The 22,397-nt window shown below is 51.9% G+C and overlaps 1 protein-coding gene across 1 annotated transcript in view; it reads left to right on the forward strand.

Annotated features, from left to right (window-relative positions):
* The window catches only part of AFAP1 (actin filament associated protein 1), a gene marked incomplete at its 5' end in the record, with an annotated part of 128,289 nt that overhangs the window by 39,938 nt on the left and 65,954 nt on the right, over window positions 1-22,397 (forward strand). The window contains 2 exon segments of the mRNA NM_001253821.1: window positions 17,174-17,302; window positions 20,030-20,124. Of these exon segments, the coding sequence (NP_001240750.1) occupies window positions 17,176-17,302; window positions 20,030-20,124 (222 nt within the window).

Genomic DNA, 22,397 nt, shown 5'->3' on the forward strand with positions numbered 1-22,397 from the left:
CTGATTCTTTTTTTTTTTTTTTTTAAGGGCTGCACCCATGGCATATGGAGATTCCCAGGCTAGAGGTCTAATTGGAGCTGTTACTGCCACCCTACGCCAGAGCCACAGCAATGCCAGATCCCAGCCGCGTCTGTGACCTTCACCACAGCTTACAGCAACGCCGGATCCTTAACCCACTGATTGAGGCCAGGGATCAAACCCTCCACCTCATGGGTCATAGTCAGATTCGTTTCCACTTTGCCACCACGGGACCTCCTCTCTTCTGATTCTTATGTAGAAATTTCCATCGTTCGTCCTTTGGTTTCGGTGAATTACCGCATCCTTGCCCTCTAACCGTGTGCAGAGTTGAGGTGTGGCGATGTTTGTACATTTCAGAGGCGTGTGCAGTTTTAGAAGCTGGGCTTCTAGTTTCGTGCTGGTCACAAGACAGTCTTTCAGAAGCAAATGCTGTGTGGCAGGTTTCCATTTATTTCTTTTTAAAGGCGACTTAGGTCAGAACCCCCTTAGAGTCAGCGGGTGGGTGAGCGGGACAGTGACAGTTCATGACAGCTGCCTAGTTCACGGGCAGAGAAGAAGCCATCGTGTCCTGAGAGGTGACCCACTTCGCCACTCCAGCTTGCTCAGGGGGTCTTGGTTTCTGTCCACTTCTGGCCGAATCTGGGTCTCCTTACTTAGGTATATTAGCTGACAGTTTCAGGCTGTGAGAAAGGCTGGGTGTCGCATAGAGACACACATTAAAGGACAATTTGCGAAGTGAACTTGAATGGAGACATGTCTCCAGGTGTGTTGGTGAGTTTGAATACAGTTTACACCCTGAACAACTGAAACACAGCCAAGTGCTCCTGGCCATGCCGAATCCAAATCACAGTTATGCTTCTCAGCCCTTCTGGACACACACACACACACACAGAGACACACACACTTTTTCAGACCACAGCCCCTTGGGTGGCAGTCACTGTCAGTCAGCTCCCTGTTTGCCATCTCTGTATTCAAACTGATCTACTTCCCATCAGCCACAGCACCTCCTACAACCCTGCCAGGAGAACCTCTCACGTATTTGGCCAGGAGCAAAGCAGTCGATACCAAACTGACACTGAACAAATTCTGGCCTCTTAGAACCTGCAAGAATGATGTTCTTGAATTGTCACCGAATCCTCCAAAACTCTGGACCACTGCAAGGATGCTTAACTGGTAGAGCTTTCTAAGTGCCACGCTGGGGATGTTGGCAGGTGCACGACTTAGCTCACAGTTCGCCTTCTCAAGGAGGTCGCCTGTCTCGTGAGCGTGTGTCCACAGCCTGCAGCCTCCGTCGCGGGCTCATCACGACATCCTCTGCTTGTGTGTCTCCCCTTTCCGTTAAATGAGAACCGTCTAAGTTCAGTTCCCCCCAGAAGATGGTTGGAGATGTGTGCATGGAGTTGAGGACCAGGCCTGAGCTGAAGACAGACATTTAGGGACGGTCCCTGCAGTTAAAATCATGGGTTTGGAGGAAATCACTGAGGGAAAAGAAGCCTGGAGTCCCAGCCTGGGTCACTTCCACTTTCAGAGGTTGGAGAGATGAAAACAGCAGAGGAGACCAGGCGACAAAAGGAAAGGAAGAGGCGTCCTGAACCCCAGCTGGAAACTGTTTCCGGAGAGGGGGTGATGGGTGAGCTGCCAGGGGGATGGACGGAGGGTGGGGCTAGTGGCTGAGGCCGCTGGGGACTCTGCAGGGGCTGTGTCAGAGGAGGCTGGGCACGGGGGGAGGGATGGAGCCGGGCGGAGAGGGAGGCGGTTGCTTTGATCCAGTAAGGCTTCTTTTCGATGGTGGGTCGAGATGGTGTGAAGTGTTATTTACTTTGTCTTGTGACCTCTGGGCCTGACGCAAGGGAGCAGATGAACCTCGTTTAGCCAGAAAACTAAATGTATATTTAAAAAAAAAAAACCCACTTTCAATTGTGGGCTTTGTGTGTTTGGGGCTTTACAAAGAAACTTCTCTCTGTGGAAATGGGGCTCTTTGGGTGAATTCTAACGGTTTTTCAGGAGGACACACACTTTCATATGTAAACGGGAAGGTGAGAGAGTTCTGTTGTTGTTGTTTTAACTTTACTAATGCAAAGATTATTGAGCTGGTAGTTGCCGAAACTGCTAATTATTGTTGAGCGAGAGAGCGAGGCGTTACTAACGAGATGCTGGCCTGTGTCGTATTCGTTTAGTGTCCTTGGGGAAGTTATTCTCCCTTCCTGAGAGTTTTCTCTTCTATGAAATAACAGCATTTACGCTGCAGGTGATATTGTTATTACATGTGTTATTTTTTATTTATTTTTTTAAATTTTATTTTATTTTATTTTTGTCTTTTTTTGCCTTTTCTAAGGCCGCTCCTGCGGCATATGGAGGTTCCCAGGCTACGGGTCAAGTCGGAGCTGTAGCCGCCGGCCTACGCCAGAGCCACAGCAATGCAGGATCTGAGCCGCGTCTGTGACCTACACCACAGCTCATGGCAACGCCGGATCCTTAACCCACTGAGCAAGAGCAGGGATCGAACTTGCAACCTCATGGTTCTTAGTCGGATTCATTAACCATTATGCCACAACGGGAACTCCTGTATTACATGTTTTAAATGACATGTTTGGAAGGGCCGTTCTCTGTAGGTTTACTGGTGTGTCATGAAGTAAATATAAGGGAGGCTGGGTGTGGCTTCTCTGGGGTGGAAGGGCTGCGTTTATTGAGAGCTTACTGTGCCGTGATCGCTCTGCCTTAGGCAGCTTTCACATTGTCTTTATTTAATCGGCCTCACTGCCGTTTAAGGTGGAGACGATCTAATTTTCTTTAGCGGCTAATGTTTCTGCCAGTGATGATGTGTGGCTGGAAGCGGTCCAAACTGGAGCTCTTCCGTGCTTGGCTCTTCAGGAAAAAGTGGGGCTCTCTCATGGTGCAGGAAGTTGAAGGAAGATCTGGTGTTGTCCCTGTTGTGACTCGGGTTACAGCCGTGGTGAGGGGGTTCAGTCCTGGCCTGGGCACTTCTGCCTGCCACGGGCGTGATCAAAAAGAAGGAAACAAACAAACAAACAAATCCCATAAAAGCCAAAAAGCAAAAAGCCATTGACCAGGCTCTGCTCATCCTCCTTTTGTGGAGGCAGAGATAGTAACAGCCCAGGGTAGGCGTTCCTGTGTGTGACCGAGTGGGTCAAGAATCTGGCGTGGTCATCGCTGCGACTTGAGTCGCGGCTGTGGCACAGGTTTGGTTCTCGGCCCGGGACCTTATGCATGCCCTGGTGTGGCCAAAAGCCAAACAACCAAGAAATTGACCCAGAGGGCTCACGGCCACACCCAAGAATGGGGATGGAGTTTCCACCTGTCTCTTGACACCAGAGCCCGTGCTCTGCCGCTGAGACCACTCTGCCCTCACTGTTCGGTGGATCCAGATCCCGTGCATTCACTGGGTGCTGCAGCCCCAAACCCTGAAAGCTGTTGTGAGGCCATCTGCCTTCTTTAACTGGCTTCCATTAACAACCTGACATGTGCCCTCCAGACCTCGCTGCCCTCTCTCCCCGTCTACACGTCACGGCGCTGGGCCCCATCTGCCAGCGGACCGGGGCTGAGACCGCGGCCGCCTCCCACCCGTCCGCCTGCCCGCCTGCCCCGGGGGTGAGGCCCTCCTTCCCCTGTGATGGGAGCCTCCTGTGGCTGCTGCCGCCATCAGGAGCCCTCAGGCTTCTCCTCTTGTTCTGTCAGGGGGCTCAGCCCCCCTTCCCCCAGCCCCGATGACAAGTGACAGGACCCCAGTTAATTCAGAAGCCCAGCTTCAGACTTGTCCACTGGGGGCCTGTCACATAAGGGCTGGGCAAGGGAAAGGGACATGGGCCCAGTTTACATAAGGAGCGGGCACAGTGACAGCGGCTGGTGGCTTTGCGCTCAGATCACAGCCGTGTCTCCGTGTGTGTAGCTTCAGCATCATTAGCAGGGAAAGGACTGCGCCTGGGCGGCGGGCTGGTCCGCTCATTTCTGACTGGCTCCCCCTGTTTGCAGCCTTTACCAGGCCTGCCTTAAAATACAGCTCCCTGTCCCCACGTTGACACTGTTCTAGTGGCTTCTGTGATGTTGGAATTGTCTCCAGTGTCTTGGGTTTCAGGTTTTCCTTTTGGAGTTTATTTCCCCAAATTCCCAGATCAGAGGAGAAAATCCTTGGTTTATAAAGCGTCGTACCGTAAAGGTTTGAGGCTATCGTGCTGGTTGCCAGTACTGTGCTGTGCTCTCCTGGGGGAAAGCAGTCTTGGGCAGGACACGGGTGGCCGGCGTGGCTGTGCCCCCACAAACCGTATTTACACAAAGAGGCTTCAGGGCAGACCTGGCAGTTTTCCCCCGACTCGGATGAGGATGTGCCGACTGAACCCTGGCACCAAGTCATTTCAGATCTGGTCGAACCTGCCACGTGGAGGCCATCGGCCAGATGCAAGCATGTCTTTGGGGACGTGATGACCGACCTAGCTGTCCCCTCTGCCGCCTGCATTGCTGGTAGTTTGAATTGGGGTTCCGTTGAGGCCTCCGGTGCTCACTGGTAGGAGGGCAGCGGGGGGGGGAGGGATGACAGCACCGTTTCCGTTTCCTTTTTTAAAAAATATTTTTAAATTTTAAATTATTGAAGAATAGTAGCTTTGGGTTGTGTTAGTTTCAGGTGTACAGCAAAGTGATTCAGTTACACACACACACACACACACACACACACACTCACACTCTTTGTTGGCATCTTTTTTGGCTGCACCTGTGGCTTGCAGACATTCCTGGGCCAGGGGTCGAACCCGAACCCCAGCAGTGACAACACTGGATTCTTAACCCACCGAGGCACCAGGCGACTCCTCTTTGTCTTTTTCGGGAGACTGTTGCTCACCCGCTTCCACGGTGGGCACTCCCTTTCCTGGCATATCAAACACAGTGTTGCGTAGGGCCTGGCTTCTCTAAGTGGGACCATGGACGGGGGGAGCTTCTTTGAAATGCAGACTCTTCGGCCTTGCCCCAGGCCTACGGAATCAGAATCTGCATTTCACAAGTCTGCCCTGTGGGTCTCGAACTAGCCCATGGAAGTTCGAGAAGCACTGGTTTATAGTTTTCCCGTCTGGAGGACAGAAAGGAAGCATTAAACCAGATCCTTTCATCATCGGCGTTTCCGTACTGAACGTGTGAGCCAGCGCAGAGCCGTGAGGGCCGTCCGATGTCTTCTCAGAGTCAGAGCTGAATGTTCTTTTCCTGACCGGGAAGGGCTATCCAGGCCCCCTAGTTCGATGTAGAAAGTCTAGACCAGTTCAGGGGAGTTCCTGTCGTGGCTCAGTGGTTAACGAATCCGACTAGGAACCATAATGTTGCGGGTTTGATCCCTGGCCTTGCTCAGTGGGTTAAGGATCCGGCGTTGCCATGAGCTGTGGTGTAGTTTGCAGACGCGGCTTGGATCCCGAGTTGCTGTGGCTCTGGCATAGGCCGGTGGCTACAGCTCCGATTCGACCCCCAGCCTGGGAACCTCCACATGCCAGGGTGCGGGCCTAGAAAAGGCAAAAACAAACAAACAAACAAGCAAAATCTAGACCAGTTCAAAGTCCGAGACCGCAGCACCACCCCTTCTGCTGTGCGACCGGTGTCTCCTGATGCAGGACACGCAGGACAGCCGCGCACAGCGCCCACTGGTCGCGGTTGGCCCCGCTCTCCACTCCAGGCCATGTGCTCTGACCCTTGGCTGCCCCGCTGTCTCCAGGAGGAGGTTTCCGTCCCCTTCTCCTCTGTGACCCACCTCCTCCCGCTCCGCCCTTGACGGATGGCCGGATGGTCGCAGTTTGAGCCCAGCTGGCTGGTGTCAGGGGAGCACGCTAAGCTGCATCATAATTGCAGCGCTTCGGAAATGCTGAGAAGAAAAGCTGGGATGCCGAGGAGACTTCAGTTCTGTCTGTCATTGTGACATGGCTTGGGGGCATCTCAGGGACACTCAGCGTTGCTCGCTGGGAAAGTCTCAAGTCTTAGAGGTATTGTCAGCATCCGGGAGGCCTGTGCCTCCACCTTAACCCCTGGATCCAAAGGCCGAGTGTCAGAGGACCTCCTTAGGGTGGGCTTTTTAATTCAAACGAAGTAGTGGCGGGGGACACACGTGTAATCTAGTTGGAAGCACGGAACAATGGCATTTCCTAGGAAATCTGTGGTCCCAGTGACTGAAACGGGAGATCCTGCAGCTGGCCCCATCCTAATGACCTCCCGGGAGCCTGCTGTCCCCGTGGGCACTCTGGCCATCTGCAGAGGCTCGGTGTTCTGATGGGGCAGCCGGTGGTCACAGCGCAGGCTGGCGAGCCGTCCTTCATTTGGCGCCGAGAGGCCACAGTGTCTAGGTGATGCCTGTCCATTCAGAGATGGTGCCAGGGCCCCTTTTGTGCCTGACAGCTGGAATTAGCCCTGTCCTCGAGGGACGTGTCACAGAAAACACACCATCTGGGCAGCCAGACACACGGGGGTGCCATGAGCTGCAAGTCCCTGTTCCCACCCGAGCCAGAGTCTTGGGCCAGACAGTCCTCAGACTCCGTCCTGCTGTAGACATCCTTGTGCAGAGACAGCTCAGCCAGGCGGATGGCAGACGTGTCCGCAGAGAGGGGGTGCTCGGCCCGCGATACCTCTGTACGATTCACATGGGGGGGTGCATGATGGGGAGACGGAGGGCTGGGCTCCAGGATCCCCCACCCCCAGCACCTGCTCCATCTTCCCTTGCTCTGCTGAGCCTTCAGGGACCGGGGGCAGCACGTGGCCTCTCCCCACACGTGGGAGGCCAGCCTGGGAGCCAGACGTGTCCCCTTCACCGAGCCCACGGGAGGGGCCGGCACTGCAGCGGGGTCTCATCACCTCACAGGAGGCAGACTTGACTGGGGTGATGTTTGCTGCCTCCCCCAGCGGGGGGCCGTGACTTCATCCACCTGGCCAGTGCCACGCGCATAAAGCCCGTTGGAACCGGACCGCGTTTACACATTCAGTCTTCCTCCCTTTTCCCTTTTGCTTGTTTTTATTCCCTCCTCTGATTGGAGGGAAAGCTCATTCATGAATAAAGATACAATGCAGTTTACGCTAATGAGGAGAGCTCCGTTCATGAGAGTTTTCTGAGTGTCTGCACAGTTTGGGATCCCGTCTTCCTCCCGGTAAAAACAGAATTAACCCTCCCTTCACTAGGCCAGTGCTCTTTCTCCCTGTTTATTGCTATGTGTGGCAGAGTATTTTCTTTTTCTTTTTGTCTTTTTTTAAGGGCGGCACCCATGGCACACGGAGGTTCCCGGGCTAGGTAGGGGTCTAATCAGAGCTGTGGCCGCCAGTCTACACCACAGCCACAGCCACGCCAGATTCGAGCCATGTCTACAACCTACACCACAGCTCACGGCAACGCCGGATCCTTAACCCACTGAATGAGGCCAGGGATCAAACCCACAACCTCATGGTTCCTAGTCGGATTCGTTTCTGATGCACCACGATGGGAACTCCCCAGAATATTTTCTTAACATTCCATTATCTAGATTTTCTTAAAATTGCATTTATCCAGCATCATCAGATAAAATGTGTGGTGTCTTCTGATAAGTGATCACTAGCATAAAATTGTTGGTGGGTTGGAGTTCCCAGGTGGCTCAATGGGTTAAGGATCTGGCTTTGTCACTGCAGCGGTTCAGGTCGATGCCGTGGTGAGGGTTCAGTCCTTGGCCTGGGACCTTCTACATGCCACAGGTACGGCCAGAAAAAATTGCCGGTGAATGTTCTTTTCATAGCATCCATCAGAACTTCTGGGTGTCTTTGTCTGTTTGCATTTGTCTCTCCAATAGGCATGTACGACTGTGTGGGTTTTGCTCCTTGTGCTGGATACTCTACACTTGGGTCCTCAAGTACCTTTGTGAGTTTTTAGTAACTATTTTAAAGATCTTACAATAAATAGTAGCGCATACCTTCGCCTTTTTCCATTCCCTCCTCCTGCCGTCACCCTTCACTCCTCGGGTCGGATGGCGCGTGCCTGCTCCTGACCAGCCTTCCCTCTGTTTCCAGACTAGAGCATCTCTCCTGAGATGGAGCCCCGGCCGCGCCACTTTCCCTGAAACCCGTGACTCTGTCTTTCCGCTGCTCTAGGGGGTAAACATGGACCCTGGGGCGTCGGAGACCTGCCGCTGGAAACTCTGCATCCAGGGTCTTCGATGTGGACGGTTCCACAGCCCGTCGCTGAGTTCAATTGAACTGGTGTGAGTGGAATGAAAACGTAGGCTCTGAAGAGTGTGTGTCGAACTCTTGTCCGCCACCGGCTTGGTTTCTGTCAAGTCTTCAAAGACCAGCCTAGGACCCGGGCGTCAGGAACCAGGACACTGGTTCCTGGGGTGGTGTCGGGGTACACGGATGACGATGAATGAAAACACGTCCAGATCTAGGTTTTGTCTTTCGTTTTCCACAAAAAAGCACAGAAAATATCTATTGGCACTTGCACCTTCCATCCGTGTATTGATCTGACCTTATCAGATTCGTGAGCAGTTCAGGAAGAATGTATCCTACGGATTTGTATCCCAGTCTCTTTGGGGACCTCTTGCTGGCTCTATATAATCCACAGGAGCAAAGTCTCAGGACCCGGAATACACATGTAATCCATACATACCCTCTTAGAGCTAGGACGGCACATGCTTTGGGATATTGATAAATCTTTACAAGATTCAGAGTCTGTGCCCAGGCCGAGCTGTGATGGTCAGAAGCCCCTTCCAGACCCCAGGACAGGTAGAGACCGTATTTAATTTACTTCCTCTTTGCAGACCCACGTGACGCCAGCAGTGATTGAATGTCTCTGAACTCAGAGATGAGTATCCACTGCGGCGTCTGGAGCCTCCACAGAGCCTTGCGGGCACGGAACTCTTCCTTTCCATGCCCCGTTAGAGAAGAGGGCGCGGGAATCCGGGAAGCTCAGTGCTTCATTCTCACAGTCACCTGGTCACTCAAATCACAGACCTCTGGCGTTTTAAGGCATCTTTTTTTTTCGTCTAGCGGAGGAAACTGTCCGACCAGACAGCATCTAAAGCTAGGCTGCTTTTCTGAGATTTCTCAGATCAGCCTTCCAGGCGGTGCATGTAGATTATCTGCGGAGGCTGTGGAAATATTTGGAAGAATCAGCGTGAAGAGCCTTAACTGTAACCCTATAAGGGAAAATATGCAAGTGCTTTTCCTGAGTGCCGGCCACTTAGCTGCAGTGCCACGCAAGTTCTGCACACCCCCCTCCCCAGCCCCCGAGCCCCTTAAATGTTCTCCTGTGGTCTCTGCAGTCTTAGCAGAGCCGAGTCCTGCCCAGGTGATGGTCCAACTGAGAAAGGAACTCGTCAGGACCACTCCTCTGCCGCGCTGGACGTGCATGACCTGATGTCACAGGGGCCATCGTTACTCACTATGCGTGGGTGATCCATGGTGTTTTGTCTGCAACTCTCTCTGCAAAACACGTCTCAGGAATTTTGCCGACTATGGCGCTCCAGAAACAAGCAAGTGAATTAGCTCACCAAATGCGTACCGAGTGCCTGTCGTGTTCTGACTTGTGCATCAGGCGTTGTGCTCAGCATTCTAGGCACAGAGAGAAGGCAGACATGGTTCCTGACTTCGGGCTGCCGGGAGAGGGGCAGGGCGGGGCAGGGTGGGAGGCGACGCATAAACCCACCCTTGCAGCCTAATGTGAGGACGGCCGTGGGTGTAAGCTGGGAGGTACACAGGTAAGAGGCCACCTGGGACAGGTGTGTAAGGGTGGGTGTCAGGGATGAGACAGGGGTGCCCAGGGTTGAGGCACAGCACAGAGAGCCACAGTGCGGGCCGGGGTCCGGGCAAAAGCAAGCCTGGTGTAGGTGGGACCCCGAGTCATTCAGAAGCGCTGTGGGTGCGGGTGGGGGTGGGAAGAGGGGGTCTTGGAAAAACAAGCAGGGGCCGGTTAAGAGTCTTCCACAAGGCCCAGGATGTCACTGGAAAGAAAGCGGACAGGGCAATCTTCTCAGGAGCCTGCAGTGTCCCCAGGGGTCCGTAGTGGGGGGCAGGAGATGCACTTCATGAAACCTGTTCCCCGGTCCTGCCTGTGTTCGAGAAGAGAAGAGAGCCGACTGTCGTGATGAAGGGCAGCTGCCCGGAGGCCAGGAGCTTTCCGGTGTCGCCACGAGCTCGGGGGATGTGCCGTCGGGCGAGGCTGTGCAGGCCGGCAGGAGGACACGACGTCCCTCACTCAGTCCTGACGCCCTCGAGCCTCAGCCTCCGCTCTTCGCGCCGTCTCATCCCTCAGTCTGTTGTGTCTGATTCTGAGTCACGGTTAGAAAATCTTCCTCCCACCAAGGAGCTCACTGCCTGTTTTTTCTAGGACTTGAATGGTTTCAGTTTTCACATTTAGATTCTCAAGTACCTTTGGATGCTTCTGCTCGTATGTGGTACAATATTTAGTTTTATCTTTTTACCCCAAGTGGCTACCCGTTGTCCTGACCCCCATTATTGAGAGATGCGTCTTTCCCATCGGTTTGAGACATGGTCTTCATCCTCGGCTACATCCCTGCATGTATTTGTGTCTGTTTCTGGACTTTCTGGGAACTTATGGGCCAGTCTAACACCATTTAAGTGACACAACCTTTATACTAATGGTTTTTGGAGGGGCGGGAGAAACCTTTTTAAAAAAATCATGTTGGAGTACATAGCTGGCTCACGATGTTGTGTTCGTTCCAGGGCACAGCAAAGTGATGCAGTGATGCATGTGTCCTCTCTTTTTCAGATCCTCTCCCCGTATAGGTCATTCTACAGCATCGAGCGTAGCGTTCCCTGTGCCACACAGTAGGTCCTTCTTACTAATCTATTTTATATAGAGTTGTGTGTGTGTGTCAATCCCAAACTCCTAATTTACACCCCCCCCAAGTTTCCCCTTCGGTAACCACACATTTGATTTCGAGATCGTGAGTTCGTTTCTGTTTTGTAGGCTCATTTGTGCCATTTTTCATTAGACCCCACATCCAAGTGATCGCATATGATGCATATTACGGTTTGATGGGGGACCCGGCCGGTCCTCTTCCTTGTTCTTGGATGCCCCTTATTTTGCGCCCCGAACCTTAGAATCAGTTTGTCTGGTTTGAGACACAGAAGACAATTTTTGTGTATTTCTGTGCTTTGCAGTACATTTCCCTGTTGCCGTGGAAGGGGCTGACGTCCGTCTGATGTGAAGTTGTTCTGTTTCAAGGCAAAGGGGCATTTTCTACTTGCTCAAGTTCACTTCTTTGTCTTTCGGGAGTGTTTTAAATTTTCTTTATGTGAGTTTTACGTGTTGCCCGCTGACGTATTTTACATGTTTTACCTTTTAATTGCTTTTTAAAATGGGAGCGTCTCTTCCACTGTACCTCGTGTGGGCTGTTTGGTACAGAAATCACTCAGGAAAGCAACAGTCTCCGTACATCCCACTTCGTTACCATTTTTTCTTGTCGTCGTTTTAGCGTTGGTTCTCTTGGGTGTTGTAGGCACACTTCCACATCAGCTGCGAATACGCCATTTCTTTTCTCTCTCTCTCTTCCATTCTTGACTTTCCACCTGCACTGGCTGGTGCTTCCGACGCGGTGTTAGTGGAGGAGGAAGTGGGCTTCCCTGATGCATTTGCGACCTTAGTGGCCACGCCTGGACTGTTTCCTCATGAAGTGAGGTGCTGGTTTTGTTTTATGAGAGTGTCTCGGTCTGTTTGGGCTGCTGTAACAAAATGTACAGACAAGGTGGTTCATAGGGAGCAGCAATGAGCTTCTCAGGGTTCTGGAGGCTGGGTGTGCCAGGTCAGGGTGCCAGCACAGTCTGGTTCTGCTGAAGACCGTCTTCTGGGTTGCAGACGGCCGACTTGTCATTGTATCTGCGCGTGGCAGAAGGGACGGAGCGCTTTCTCAGGCCTCTCTTGTAAGGGCACTAATCCTGTTGCTTGGGGCCCCAACCTCGTGACCCATCACCTCCCAAAGGCCCCCACCTCCTAACACCATCAACCTGAGGGTGATGAATCGCCAGAAGGAACACAGACATCCTAGAACACTTAATGCACACACTGCACCAAACTAAGGAAGTACGTATCCGGTCCCATTTTATTGTCTTAAACAATCAGGAATGGGTGCTGAATGGTTCTGAAGGCTTTTTCATCATCTGTGGAGAGAATCTGACGTTCTTCTCATTAGATTTATTAATACAGTGAATTATTTTAGTAGATTTTCCAATGTTGAGTTATCTTTACATTCCTGGAATTAATTTCATTTGGTCATGTGTGCTGTTAACGTAGTGTGTTGGCTTCCATTTGGTAATATTTTATTTAGAATTTTTGCGTAGATATTTGAAAGTAAGATTGGTCTTTGGTTTTCTTTTTCATACCATCTCTATCAGGTTTAGGCATCATTTTTTATACCTACGTCTGAAAAGGGAGGACTAGGAAAATTGTCTCTTTCCATCCTTCGGAACAATTAATGTAGTAGCCTCGAGGTTTCGGGTTTGGTACAGTTCCCCTGTAAAACCATCTGGGGCTGGTGCTTTTTCGTGAGGAAACTCCTTTGATAACTTTCTTTGCTTTCCATATGGAAATCAGCCCGTGTAAGCTTTCTATAACAATTTGGTAAATTGTATTCTTTTCTGTGAAATTATCTGCTTCGCCTAGTTATAAATGTATTTGCAGAGTTGTGCAGAATAGAACTTCATGACTTTTCTCAAGGTGGGGATGGACATTTAAGGACTTAACTAGTTTTAGAAGATGAGAAGTCTGTCGGTTGTCTCCACTTGCTGTGTGCACCGATCCCAAGTCTTAAAGTGAATTCTCGTAAGAGGAGCGTATGCTGATAATAATGGTAATAGCTACCAAGTGCTCGCCTCCATGCGGATACCAGCTCATTTCACCCTCGTTACAATACCGAGCCACATGGAGTTCCCCTTTCAGTGCAGTAGAAACAAATCTAACCAGCATCCGTGAGGATGTGGGTTCGATCCCTGGCCTCACTCAGTGGGTCAGGAATCTGGCGTTGCTGTGAGCTGTGGTGTAGGTCGAAGACGAGGCTTGGATCCCACGTTGCTGTGGCTGTGGTGTAGACGGCAGCTGTAGCTCCCATTCGACCCCTACCTAGCCTGGGAACCTCCATATGCCGCGGGTGCGGCCCTAAAAAGCAAAAATCATTATCACCATCATCATCCTCTAATTTTAAGGATGACGTCATTTAGGGAAGTTGCAGCAGGCTAAGGACCTGGCATTGTCAGTGCTGTGGCTTGGGTCACTGCTATGGCATGGATATATTTTTTTCTTTTTACCGCCATACCTGTGGCATATGGAAGTTCCCAGGCTGGGGGCTGGATTGGAGCTGCAGCTGCCAGCCTACACCACAGCCACAGCAACACCAGATCTGAGCCGCATCTGTGACCTATGCTGCAGCTTGTGTCAATGCTGGATCCTTAACTCCCTGAGCAAGGCCAGGGATCAAACCTGCATCCTCACGGAGACAGCACTGGGTCCTTAACCTGATGAGGCACAACGGGAAGTGCTACAGTGTGGGTTTGATGACGTGGCCTGGGGAGCTTCGCATGCAAGTCCAGAAAGGTGTGAGGAATCTATCCGGTGTCCTATCTGTCTGATGCCTCCTCTCTCTTGCTCTGAGTGAACCTGCATGACCCCTCGAGGGCAGTCACTTTGCCCACTGGCATTCGTGCTAAACACGATAGCTCCATGGCTCCTGCGTGTACGTGTCTTCAGGTCGGGATCTCAGCTGCCGCAGAGTTCCTGATCCCAGGCAAAACACACAGGAAAGAGAATCTGATTGACCAGCTTGGGCAGTGGTGGTGCAATGAATTGTGGCCTGGGAATGGGAGGCAGCCTGCAGGGCCTGGGGGCGTCTCGGCTGCCGAGAGCCCACCTTGTCGTGGAGGGCAATGCCCTCTGAAAAGAGGAGCCTGGGCTGGGTAGGAACCCAACAGTGGTCGCAGGAAACTCCCAGCCTGGAAGGGTCCACGTGAAATCCTCCATGGAGCCGTAAGGGCAGCTCAGGGTGAGGAGGTTGGGACAGATGCAGCCTTTGGTCATCTCTGCTGTTTCAAGGCTGCTAGATGAAACCTAAATGAAATCCCTCAGGATAAAGAGGATTTGGCCATGCGCCAGAGAGGCAATTCTGATAAAAGCATCTGCAAACGCAGTTAGAGAATGGCTACTGCAAGTTTAACCCAGACCCGTAAACGTTTTCCACATTCTTGCTTCTAGCTCTTAGCAGCCCTCCAGTTTTTTGGACGAGGTTGCTTTTGTTTTTATTGCGGTCGAGTATCCACAGCACAGCTTTGACCGCTTTCCATCTTTCTGAGCGTGCCGTTCAGCGCCACCAAGCACCCTCCCATCCTTGGGTCCCCATCCCCACTGCCACTTCCAGGACCCTTAGCTTCCGCAGCTGCAGCTCTGTCCCGTCAAACCCGAACTCCCCCTCCCTTCCTTAGCCACAAGAAAACCCCCTGAATTTTCTCCCTCTTTAAGGCCGAATAACCTAATCACTGTACAGATGGGCCACGTTTTATATATCCATCCATCCATCAGTGGAGGCTTGGCTTGTTTCCACATTTTGGCTATTACGGATAATACTGGTAAGCCCAGCATTTTAAAAGTATAGATGAAATTGCTTTCTATTTGGAATCATCAGGAAATTGTTTTCCTATTGCAAAAGACCTTAACGAGGCTAACTTACTCCAGCCTCTTCATTCATGGGGGGAAATAAGGAAATTGCCCAACAGCCTAGCTCGCACATCGTGCCTGCTCTGAACTCATCTGCCATTTCTGTGCCCATGTATCAAAAATTATGAGAGGAGTTCCTGGGCGGCAGGTTAAGGATCCAGCATTGTTGCTGCCGTGGCTTGGGTCACTGCTGTGGTGCAGGTTCGATCCCTGGCCTAGAAACGGCCACATGCCGAGGGCGTGGCCAAAAAAAAGGGAAGGACAATTATGAGAGCCTTGGCGATGATAAAACGGTGGCCTCGGCTAAGATCTTTTATTCTGGAGGGTGTCTAGGCGTGTAGATTAGCAGATTTGGGAAGAACCCCGTAGACCAGTGGGTCCCGAATTTCTTTGCTTAGGACTTTACGGCCTCATCTATATATTGAGGACCCCAAAGAGCTTTTGTTTATGTGGTTATGTCTGTAGATATTCATCATATTAGCATTTAAAACTACAGATTTTTAAAATATTTATTGAAAGATTAATGAAACATAACGGCATTTACCAAAATGAGCTCATTAGTGAAAGAGCGGCCCTGATTTATATTTTGACAAATATCTTCCTTGTCTGGCTTAATAGAAGGAGCCTGGACTTCCGTATCCATTTCCGCATTCTGATTGTTCCCAACCATTCTTTTGGGGGAGGTGCGTACAGAGAGCCTGGCCTCACACAGGTGTGTGCTTGGAAAAGAGACTTCGGGGAAGAATCTGAAACTACACCCAAACCCTGCAAGGGGTAGTTTCTTAAACGTTGATCACGACCTGGAGGCTGATGCTGTGACCGAGTATTCACTCTCTGCCACAGGGCACATCGCCACTTGCTTCACCCGTGAGATGGGCCTTCGCCCGTGTGTGGTTTCATGACGTCATGAGTTCCAGGCCCCATCCGCGGGGAGGCCACATTCCTTAGCGTCACCCCCAACCCATTAGACGTCTCTGTTGAGAAGCGGCTGTGTGCCTGGTGGTGGACACACATGTTCGAATTTTTTTTCTTTGGGGGGTCTTTTTAGGGCCGTGCCCATGGCATATGGAGGGTCCCAGGTTAGGAGTGGAATCCGAGCTACAGCTGCGGGCCTACACCCCAGCCACAGCAACATCAGATCTGAGCCACGTCTATGACCTACACCACAGCTCACGGCAACACCAGATCCCCAGCACACTGAGGGAGGCCAGGGATTGCACCTGCATCCTCATGGATGCTTGTCGGATTCATTTCTGCTGAGCCATGGCAGGAACTCCCATGTCTGACATTCTTCTTTTCACTTGGAAGCTCATCTTTTATCGTTGGCAACAAATGCTGTCACTGTTTACCTTGACCGGGCGAGCTTACTCTGTTCACGGTTGAGAAGTGTCAGGCGCATCCTCAAGTCTGAGTAATTACAGAGTGTCTATCATTTCTTTGGTGCTGCGAGAAGAAAGCGGCTTCGTGGAGCTCACAGCTCAAGCGGTCGTCCACGTGCTTCTTCTGCAACGCCCTCCGGGCTCTGCAGAAGTGTCTCTCGCAAGCGTCCCCCGTCATCCCACAGCATGTTCGAAAAGTGTGTCCTCCAGGGTTGAGATCCAGGAAGCGCAGTGGTTTTTGCTGCTTCATCAAAGACGCGCTGAAGGGAGGGCAGCATCTTAAAACCTGAACGTATTTTTTCCTGCTGGTGTAGAAGTGAAGAATCCGGTGACCACTGGTAGAGTTTGATGTCCCCGCTTTCATTTGCACCAAGAGGCCAGCAGACTCACCACCCCTCACGTGCCCCGTCAACGCAAGGAAAGCCGAACTGTGTCATAGTGTCACGAAAACAGCTTAACCTCGCAGATGCCGTGAAGGGTCTTGGTATCACTCAGAGGTTCCCACCATGGTGTGCAAACTGCGGGCATCAGCCCCTTGGTCCCGACGCGTGGGTGGCCGAGGGAAAGTCTGCCGTAATCCTGGAAGACAGGGTGGGAGTCAGGACCTGAACTTACCTTGAGGTCCTCCCTGGCACCCAGCCTCCCGGTCGTAACTGCAGAAATGTGCCCCCTGTCTTCCTGGGGAGGGAGCCGGCCCTGCCAAAGCAGAGTTGGGTGTTGACTTTCTGAAACCACGTCCTCATGGCTGCTTGAAAGCTATTTGGTATTTTAAACTCTCACCTCTTTCTTGACACTGAAATTGAATATCCTGAAGTTGCCACCAGATGACAGTGTCAGGCTTTTGGGTCGTGACTGCATCTGTCGGCAGCATGGCTTTGGCGTTTCCACCAGCCGGGTACCGTTGCCTCAAAGCAGAAGCGAAGGAGCAGCCCATTTGTCTAGAGGGCGATGCGTGAATCCTTCTGACGACCCGGCTTCAGCTAACTTGCTTTTCAGGTCTGGAAGCAGTGGTCAGCCACGGAGCTAATGATGAACCACTCCCTGTAAAACTCAGCTTTCCTGGTCCGACGTTTGCAAATCCACGGTTCTAATGGTACTCGCCTCTCTCCTTTGTTTTCAGCAATGGAAGAGCTAATAGTTGAACTTCGTCTCTTTCTTGAACTCCTGGACCACGAATATCTGACATCCACCGTCAGGGAGAAGAAGGCAGTTATCACCGACATCCTGCTGCGGGTACAGTCGTCCAAAGGTGCGTGTGTCTTTCTTCTTCCAGTCTCTTTTGGCCTCTCTGCCGTCTTTCGTCCTCATCTATCTATCTGCAGCGTATTCCTGAATCAAAGTATTCATTCATCAGGTTGCCATGGACGGCTTCGCTCTGTGGCAGGTACCGTGCTGGCCTCTGGGTTTACGGAGGCAGAGGCTTTAAGGAGCTAAATGGAATAGTGGGTGTGCTGGGGGGTCCCTGAGAGCACCCCGACATTGAGAGGTTCACTAGAAACACACAGTGCAAAGCTGTATTTTATCAGGGTTTGTTGCAGATGCAGTGAGGATAGACAGCCAGGGTGCGAGGGAAAAAGACCCAGGCTGAGTCTGGAAGGTTCCATGTCCTGGATTCCTTGTGCTCTTCTTCCCGAGAGGGCCACACAGACCACAGCTTTTCCTGGGCAACAAAAACACAGCAGCCCGGGTGCCACGTTTCTGTTTAGGGAAGCGCATTAGAGCCTCACTGCCCAGAGATTTTACTGGGGGCTCTCGCAGAGGCACTCTCGGCCTGGCACATTCCAGTTCCAAAACCCCAAGCTCCCAGGAAAGTAGGCCTGGTCAGGGCTCCCCAGAAAACCCGAACCAGTGGGATAGAGCTAATATAAGGGGAGACTTATTATAGGGGCTGGCTTATTATGGAGGCTGAGAAGTCCCCTGACCTGTTCTCTGCAAGCTGGAGACTCAGGATGGCCAGTGTTGTGACTCAGTTGAGTCCGCAGGCCTGGGAATCAGGGGGCTGATGGTGTAAGTCATGGTCCAAGAGCCAAGAGCCCCAGCGTCTGAGGGCAGGAGAAGATGGGCATCTTGGCTCAAGCAGAGAGGGCGCATTCGTCCTTCCTGGACCTTTTTGCTCTGTTGGGGCCTCGACAGATTGGATGGTACCCACCTTCCCCAGGGAGGGCCGTCCCCCTTTCTCAGTTCTCCAACTTGATGGCTTATCTCTTCCAGAAGCATTCTCACAGGTACACCCAGACATAACACTCTGCCAGCTCTCCCAGTATCCCAGAGCCCCGTCAAGTTGGCACCCAAATTAGCCATCACAGGAGGTGTTTGGCATAGATTGTTCGTTTGCTCAGTCTTGGCATAGTAACCGACCTTATCAATTCGGGAACAGTGGGAACCCTTCTGAAATCCATGTCCCCAGAGGCTGGCCAAGGGCCAAGCTTGCCAGCAGGCCCTTATAAAGATGGCAGCCTCAGGCCTGCGGTGGTACCTCTTGTGCACAGTGGGTAAGACAGAATAGCAGGGAGAAAGCAAACCGGCTTCTGAGAGAGCGTTGGGGACGGGATGCAGGACAGGATGTTGGCTCTAGAAGGCTCAGTGGAAGAGGCTGGATGAGCTGTAGAAGTTTCTTTTAAACAGCGTCTTTGAGATTTAATTCACATACCATGCGCCTCACCCATTCGAATGTGGAGTTGTTTGTTTTTTGGTTTTTAGTATATGAAGCCACGATTTGACATTGATTTGCATTCCAGAAAGCTCTCCTTGTCTGTCTTGGCGATGGGTTCAAGGATCTGGTCACAGATTGAACAAGAGCTGCATGAGGTCCCGGCTGGATGGTGGGACCGGTTGCTGAGACAGGAGTGCAGAACAAGGATTCGGGTTTGGGGACAGTAGGGAGACAGACAGAGATAGAGATGAGACGACCACTTATAAATGACGTTGCTCCTTTCCTGCATGGACCTTTCATTGTCCGTCGTTGCCCATGGATGAACCCCAGCCGTGTTTGACACGTGGTCACGTGTGTCTATTCTGTAGTCCAACAGGCTTTGCTTTCTGTCTCAGCCTGGTGCCCAGCCTGTGACTCCGCAGAAGTCACTAATCTCTTTGTGTTTCAGTTTCCTCCTCTGGAAGCAGGGCACCTGGGGCGGATGGTGACGTGAGGGATTGATGAGATAGTGTCAAACATTTCCCAGCACGGCCTGACACACGGTGGATGCTTCAACTACTGACTGTCCTTTCCCACCGCTGCTTTTGTCAGTGGAGGAAACAATTCTTTCAACCCCATCTCCTCCGCATACACCCATCTCTCTGCCACTGTGGATTTCCAGTCTGAACACACCGTGGTTTGGGCCTCTTGAGTCCCCTGCTTTTCCTTCCTCTCTTCCTCCGCCCAATTCATTCCAACCCTTTTCCTTTCCATGCTTCATTCTGGATGTTTTCTTTTCTTTTCTTTTCTCTCTTTTTTTTCTTCTTAGGCCCGCACCCACGGCACATGGAAGTTCCCAGACTAGGGGTTGAATCAGAGCTACAGCTGCCAGCCTATGTTACAGCTGGATCCAAGCCTCAGGATCTGAGCCTCATCTGCGACCTGCACCACAGCTCACGGATCCCCGACCCACTGTCGAGGCCAGGGATGGAACCTGCATCCTCTGGATACTAGTCAGATTCGTTTCCGCTGCCCCACAGTGGGAACTCCCTGGATGTTATTTTCCAATTCACTGATTTTCTCTTCAGCTCTTTAGTTTGCTTAAAATTCATCCACTGAAGGTTTTGTTTCAATTAAGTTCTTTAACCTTCTTTTTTTTCCAGCCATAGATCCTTCACCTCTAGAATGGAGAAGAAGAATCGCTGCCTTGCAGGATTATTGTAAAGGATTAGAGAAAATAAATATTCATGAAGTGTTCCGTGAGGGGCTGGGGGCGGGCGATGGCTGCTGGTAACTCATCTCCACCCTCCTCCTCATCCAGTTCTGTGGTTTGGGTTGGTACAGGTTTTGAAGTGAAAGATGCTGCAAAGCCAGAGACCCCCAACAGCCTGCCGGCCCCTCCCCAGATGCCTCTGCCAGAGATCCCGCAGCCATGGCTGGTGAGTCCCACCATCGCAAGAAGCCCTGGACGCCTGGGTTACTTTTGGTTCCAGGGGCAGATGACAAAAACCCAATTCTGGAAGAAAGGAGGCCTTGTTTTGCCCAAGGCACTCCTTGGAGTGTGTTTGGGGGCTGCTAGTAACAGGTGGGTGGGAGGCTATGACCATAGCCTCCACTGCGAATTGGTCTTTCTTTGCTGGAGCCAGAGATCCATGGAAATGTGTTTTTAAGTCAGATTTTTTAAAAAAATCAGTGATTTAGCAGGAAAAACCAGTGATCGTAGAGCCTATAGGGATGTGCCCTTTTTCTGGGTTACCTCTGAATTCGAATACTTTCATCTGAAACTTGAACTTTTATAGTTATGCTTCTTCTGGGATTAAATACCTTCTCCCCCCACCCCCACCCCCGGAACACAAATATGTACATAGTCCAGGAATGCGTATTTTATTTGATTTTCTGCATTCACAATTTGCTTTGGAGTCCTTTTGCTATTTTTGCAAGCTAGGGACCGCAGCATATGCCCTTTTTCATGGACCGTTCAGCTTTTTCCACCTTTTGCTATTTTGTCATTTGCTTCCTCGGGGAAATGAGACTTTCATTCCAAATTTGAGCAAAGTCAGTTACTTCGCAATGCTCTTGCTAGTGTTTTCTTTCTCTTTGAATCATCGGGTCATCTCTCCCCCACGATGAGACCTGCAGGGAAGCGGGGTTGTGTCTGATGTAGTTCTGTCCTGCCTGGTCCAGCACACGGCTGATCTCCAGTGGCCGCTCAATGATCCCTTGCAGAGGAAGGGAACTAGCCCCTATTGGGTTTCCCACACATCACGGATTATTTAGCAGGAAATAATCGTGCTGTTTTTTCACTTGTAATTTTATTGACGCCTCACAACCCGACCTCAGAGAGCCCCTGTCATAACTCTACACGTGGGAATGGTGCGAAACTCCTTTTTCTAGAAAAGGCGGTGTGGGTCCAGCGAAGACGTGTGATGGCTCAGGCGCGGATGATAAGCAGGCAAAGTGCACACTCAGCGGACGGCACCATCTCGTTGGCGCCCTGGACGGGCGGCTGCTGACCGCAGAGGGTCAGCATTTTGTGGACGTCGGTCGGGCCTTTCACACGTGGAATGAAGACCACGGACCACGTCAGTGAGTCAGTGGAGGGGAGAGTGGTTTTCAGACAGCTCAGCTGTATTTTCCCAGCGTGTTTCGCTGAATTCCTTATTTAGCAAGCAAGCCAGTCGCTCAGTACGTGGCCCGCTTTGGTGAGTTGGCTTTTGTCCAGTTGGTCATTGGTGGTTGGCCCGTTGGCCTTCAGGAGAATTAGCTGATGGTGGAGTAAAGATGCGATGGGCAGGAGGCTGTGCCCGGCAGAGGGCACACCGCAGATGGAGGCAGACAGATCCCAAGAAAGACCCGCCCTGGACTCGGGCGGGCAGGCGTTACAAGCCCCTCCGTGGAGCCGGATGGTAGAGTTTAGGTGGGTGGTTCTGCAGATGAGGCTGGAACCCGCTGCAGGGGAGTGAAGCCTCGAAGGGCCCTGGGCCTGCCCAGGACTTCAGAAAGGTCCTCGCAGCAGCCTGAAGGACCGAAGGACTGGTTTTTCGTGTAAGATGTGGGGTCCTCCAAACGGGCGTTACTTCTCATGCGTTTGGACCCCGCGTGCATTTGTAACTCCTGCGTGCGGCGTTGAAGGAGGCTGTGCGCGTTTACCCAGGAGGAGCGAGTCGTCCTCTACCGTGGCATCCCTTGTAGGGCCGAACGGCGCTTTCTGCGGGTCCCCTTGACCGCCCCGTGGACCCCTCCCCCAGCGTATCTCCACACTTTGCTCATCCTGCGTCAGGGAAACTTCCTACCATTGCTGCAGGCGCCTCCTTTTGACGTTCTCCCGAGGAAACTCACTTTTAACCCTTCGGAGACGGTGTTCGTCTCTGCCTCTTTGCGTCCCTCACGTCCAACAGCAGAAAGAGCCGATGACCCCCAGGTCAGGGCCCACATCAAAAAGTCAGTCTTGCTTCTACACGGGAAGGGACTAGTGGCTGTTTCTGTGTTTCCCTTGGCATCTGGGGGCAGGGGGCCAGCGTCCTGGCTGAACTGGTGTCCCCTTCCGTGTGGCCGATGGGGCTTGGACGACGGTGTGGTATGCAGGGGGTGTACAGACGGCCAGCCCCCTCGCTTCCTGGGGACACTGGGAGAGGCCAAAATATGCATATGCATAATCAAAACATCTCTGGAAGGGCTGAGCTTTCCGACAGAGTTTTGTTTTTGTTTTCTG

This window comes from Sus scrofa, chromosome 8, assembly GCF_000003025.6.
Source record: "Sus scrofa isolate TJ Tabasco breed Duroc chromosome 8, Sscrofa11.1, whole genome shotgun sequence".
NCBI classification, from domain to species: domain Eukaryota; kingdom Metazoa; phylum Chordata; class Mammalia; order Artiodactyla; family Suidae; genus Sus; species Sus scrofa.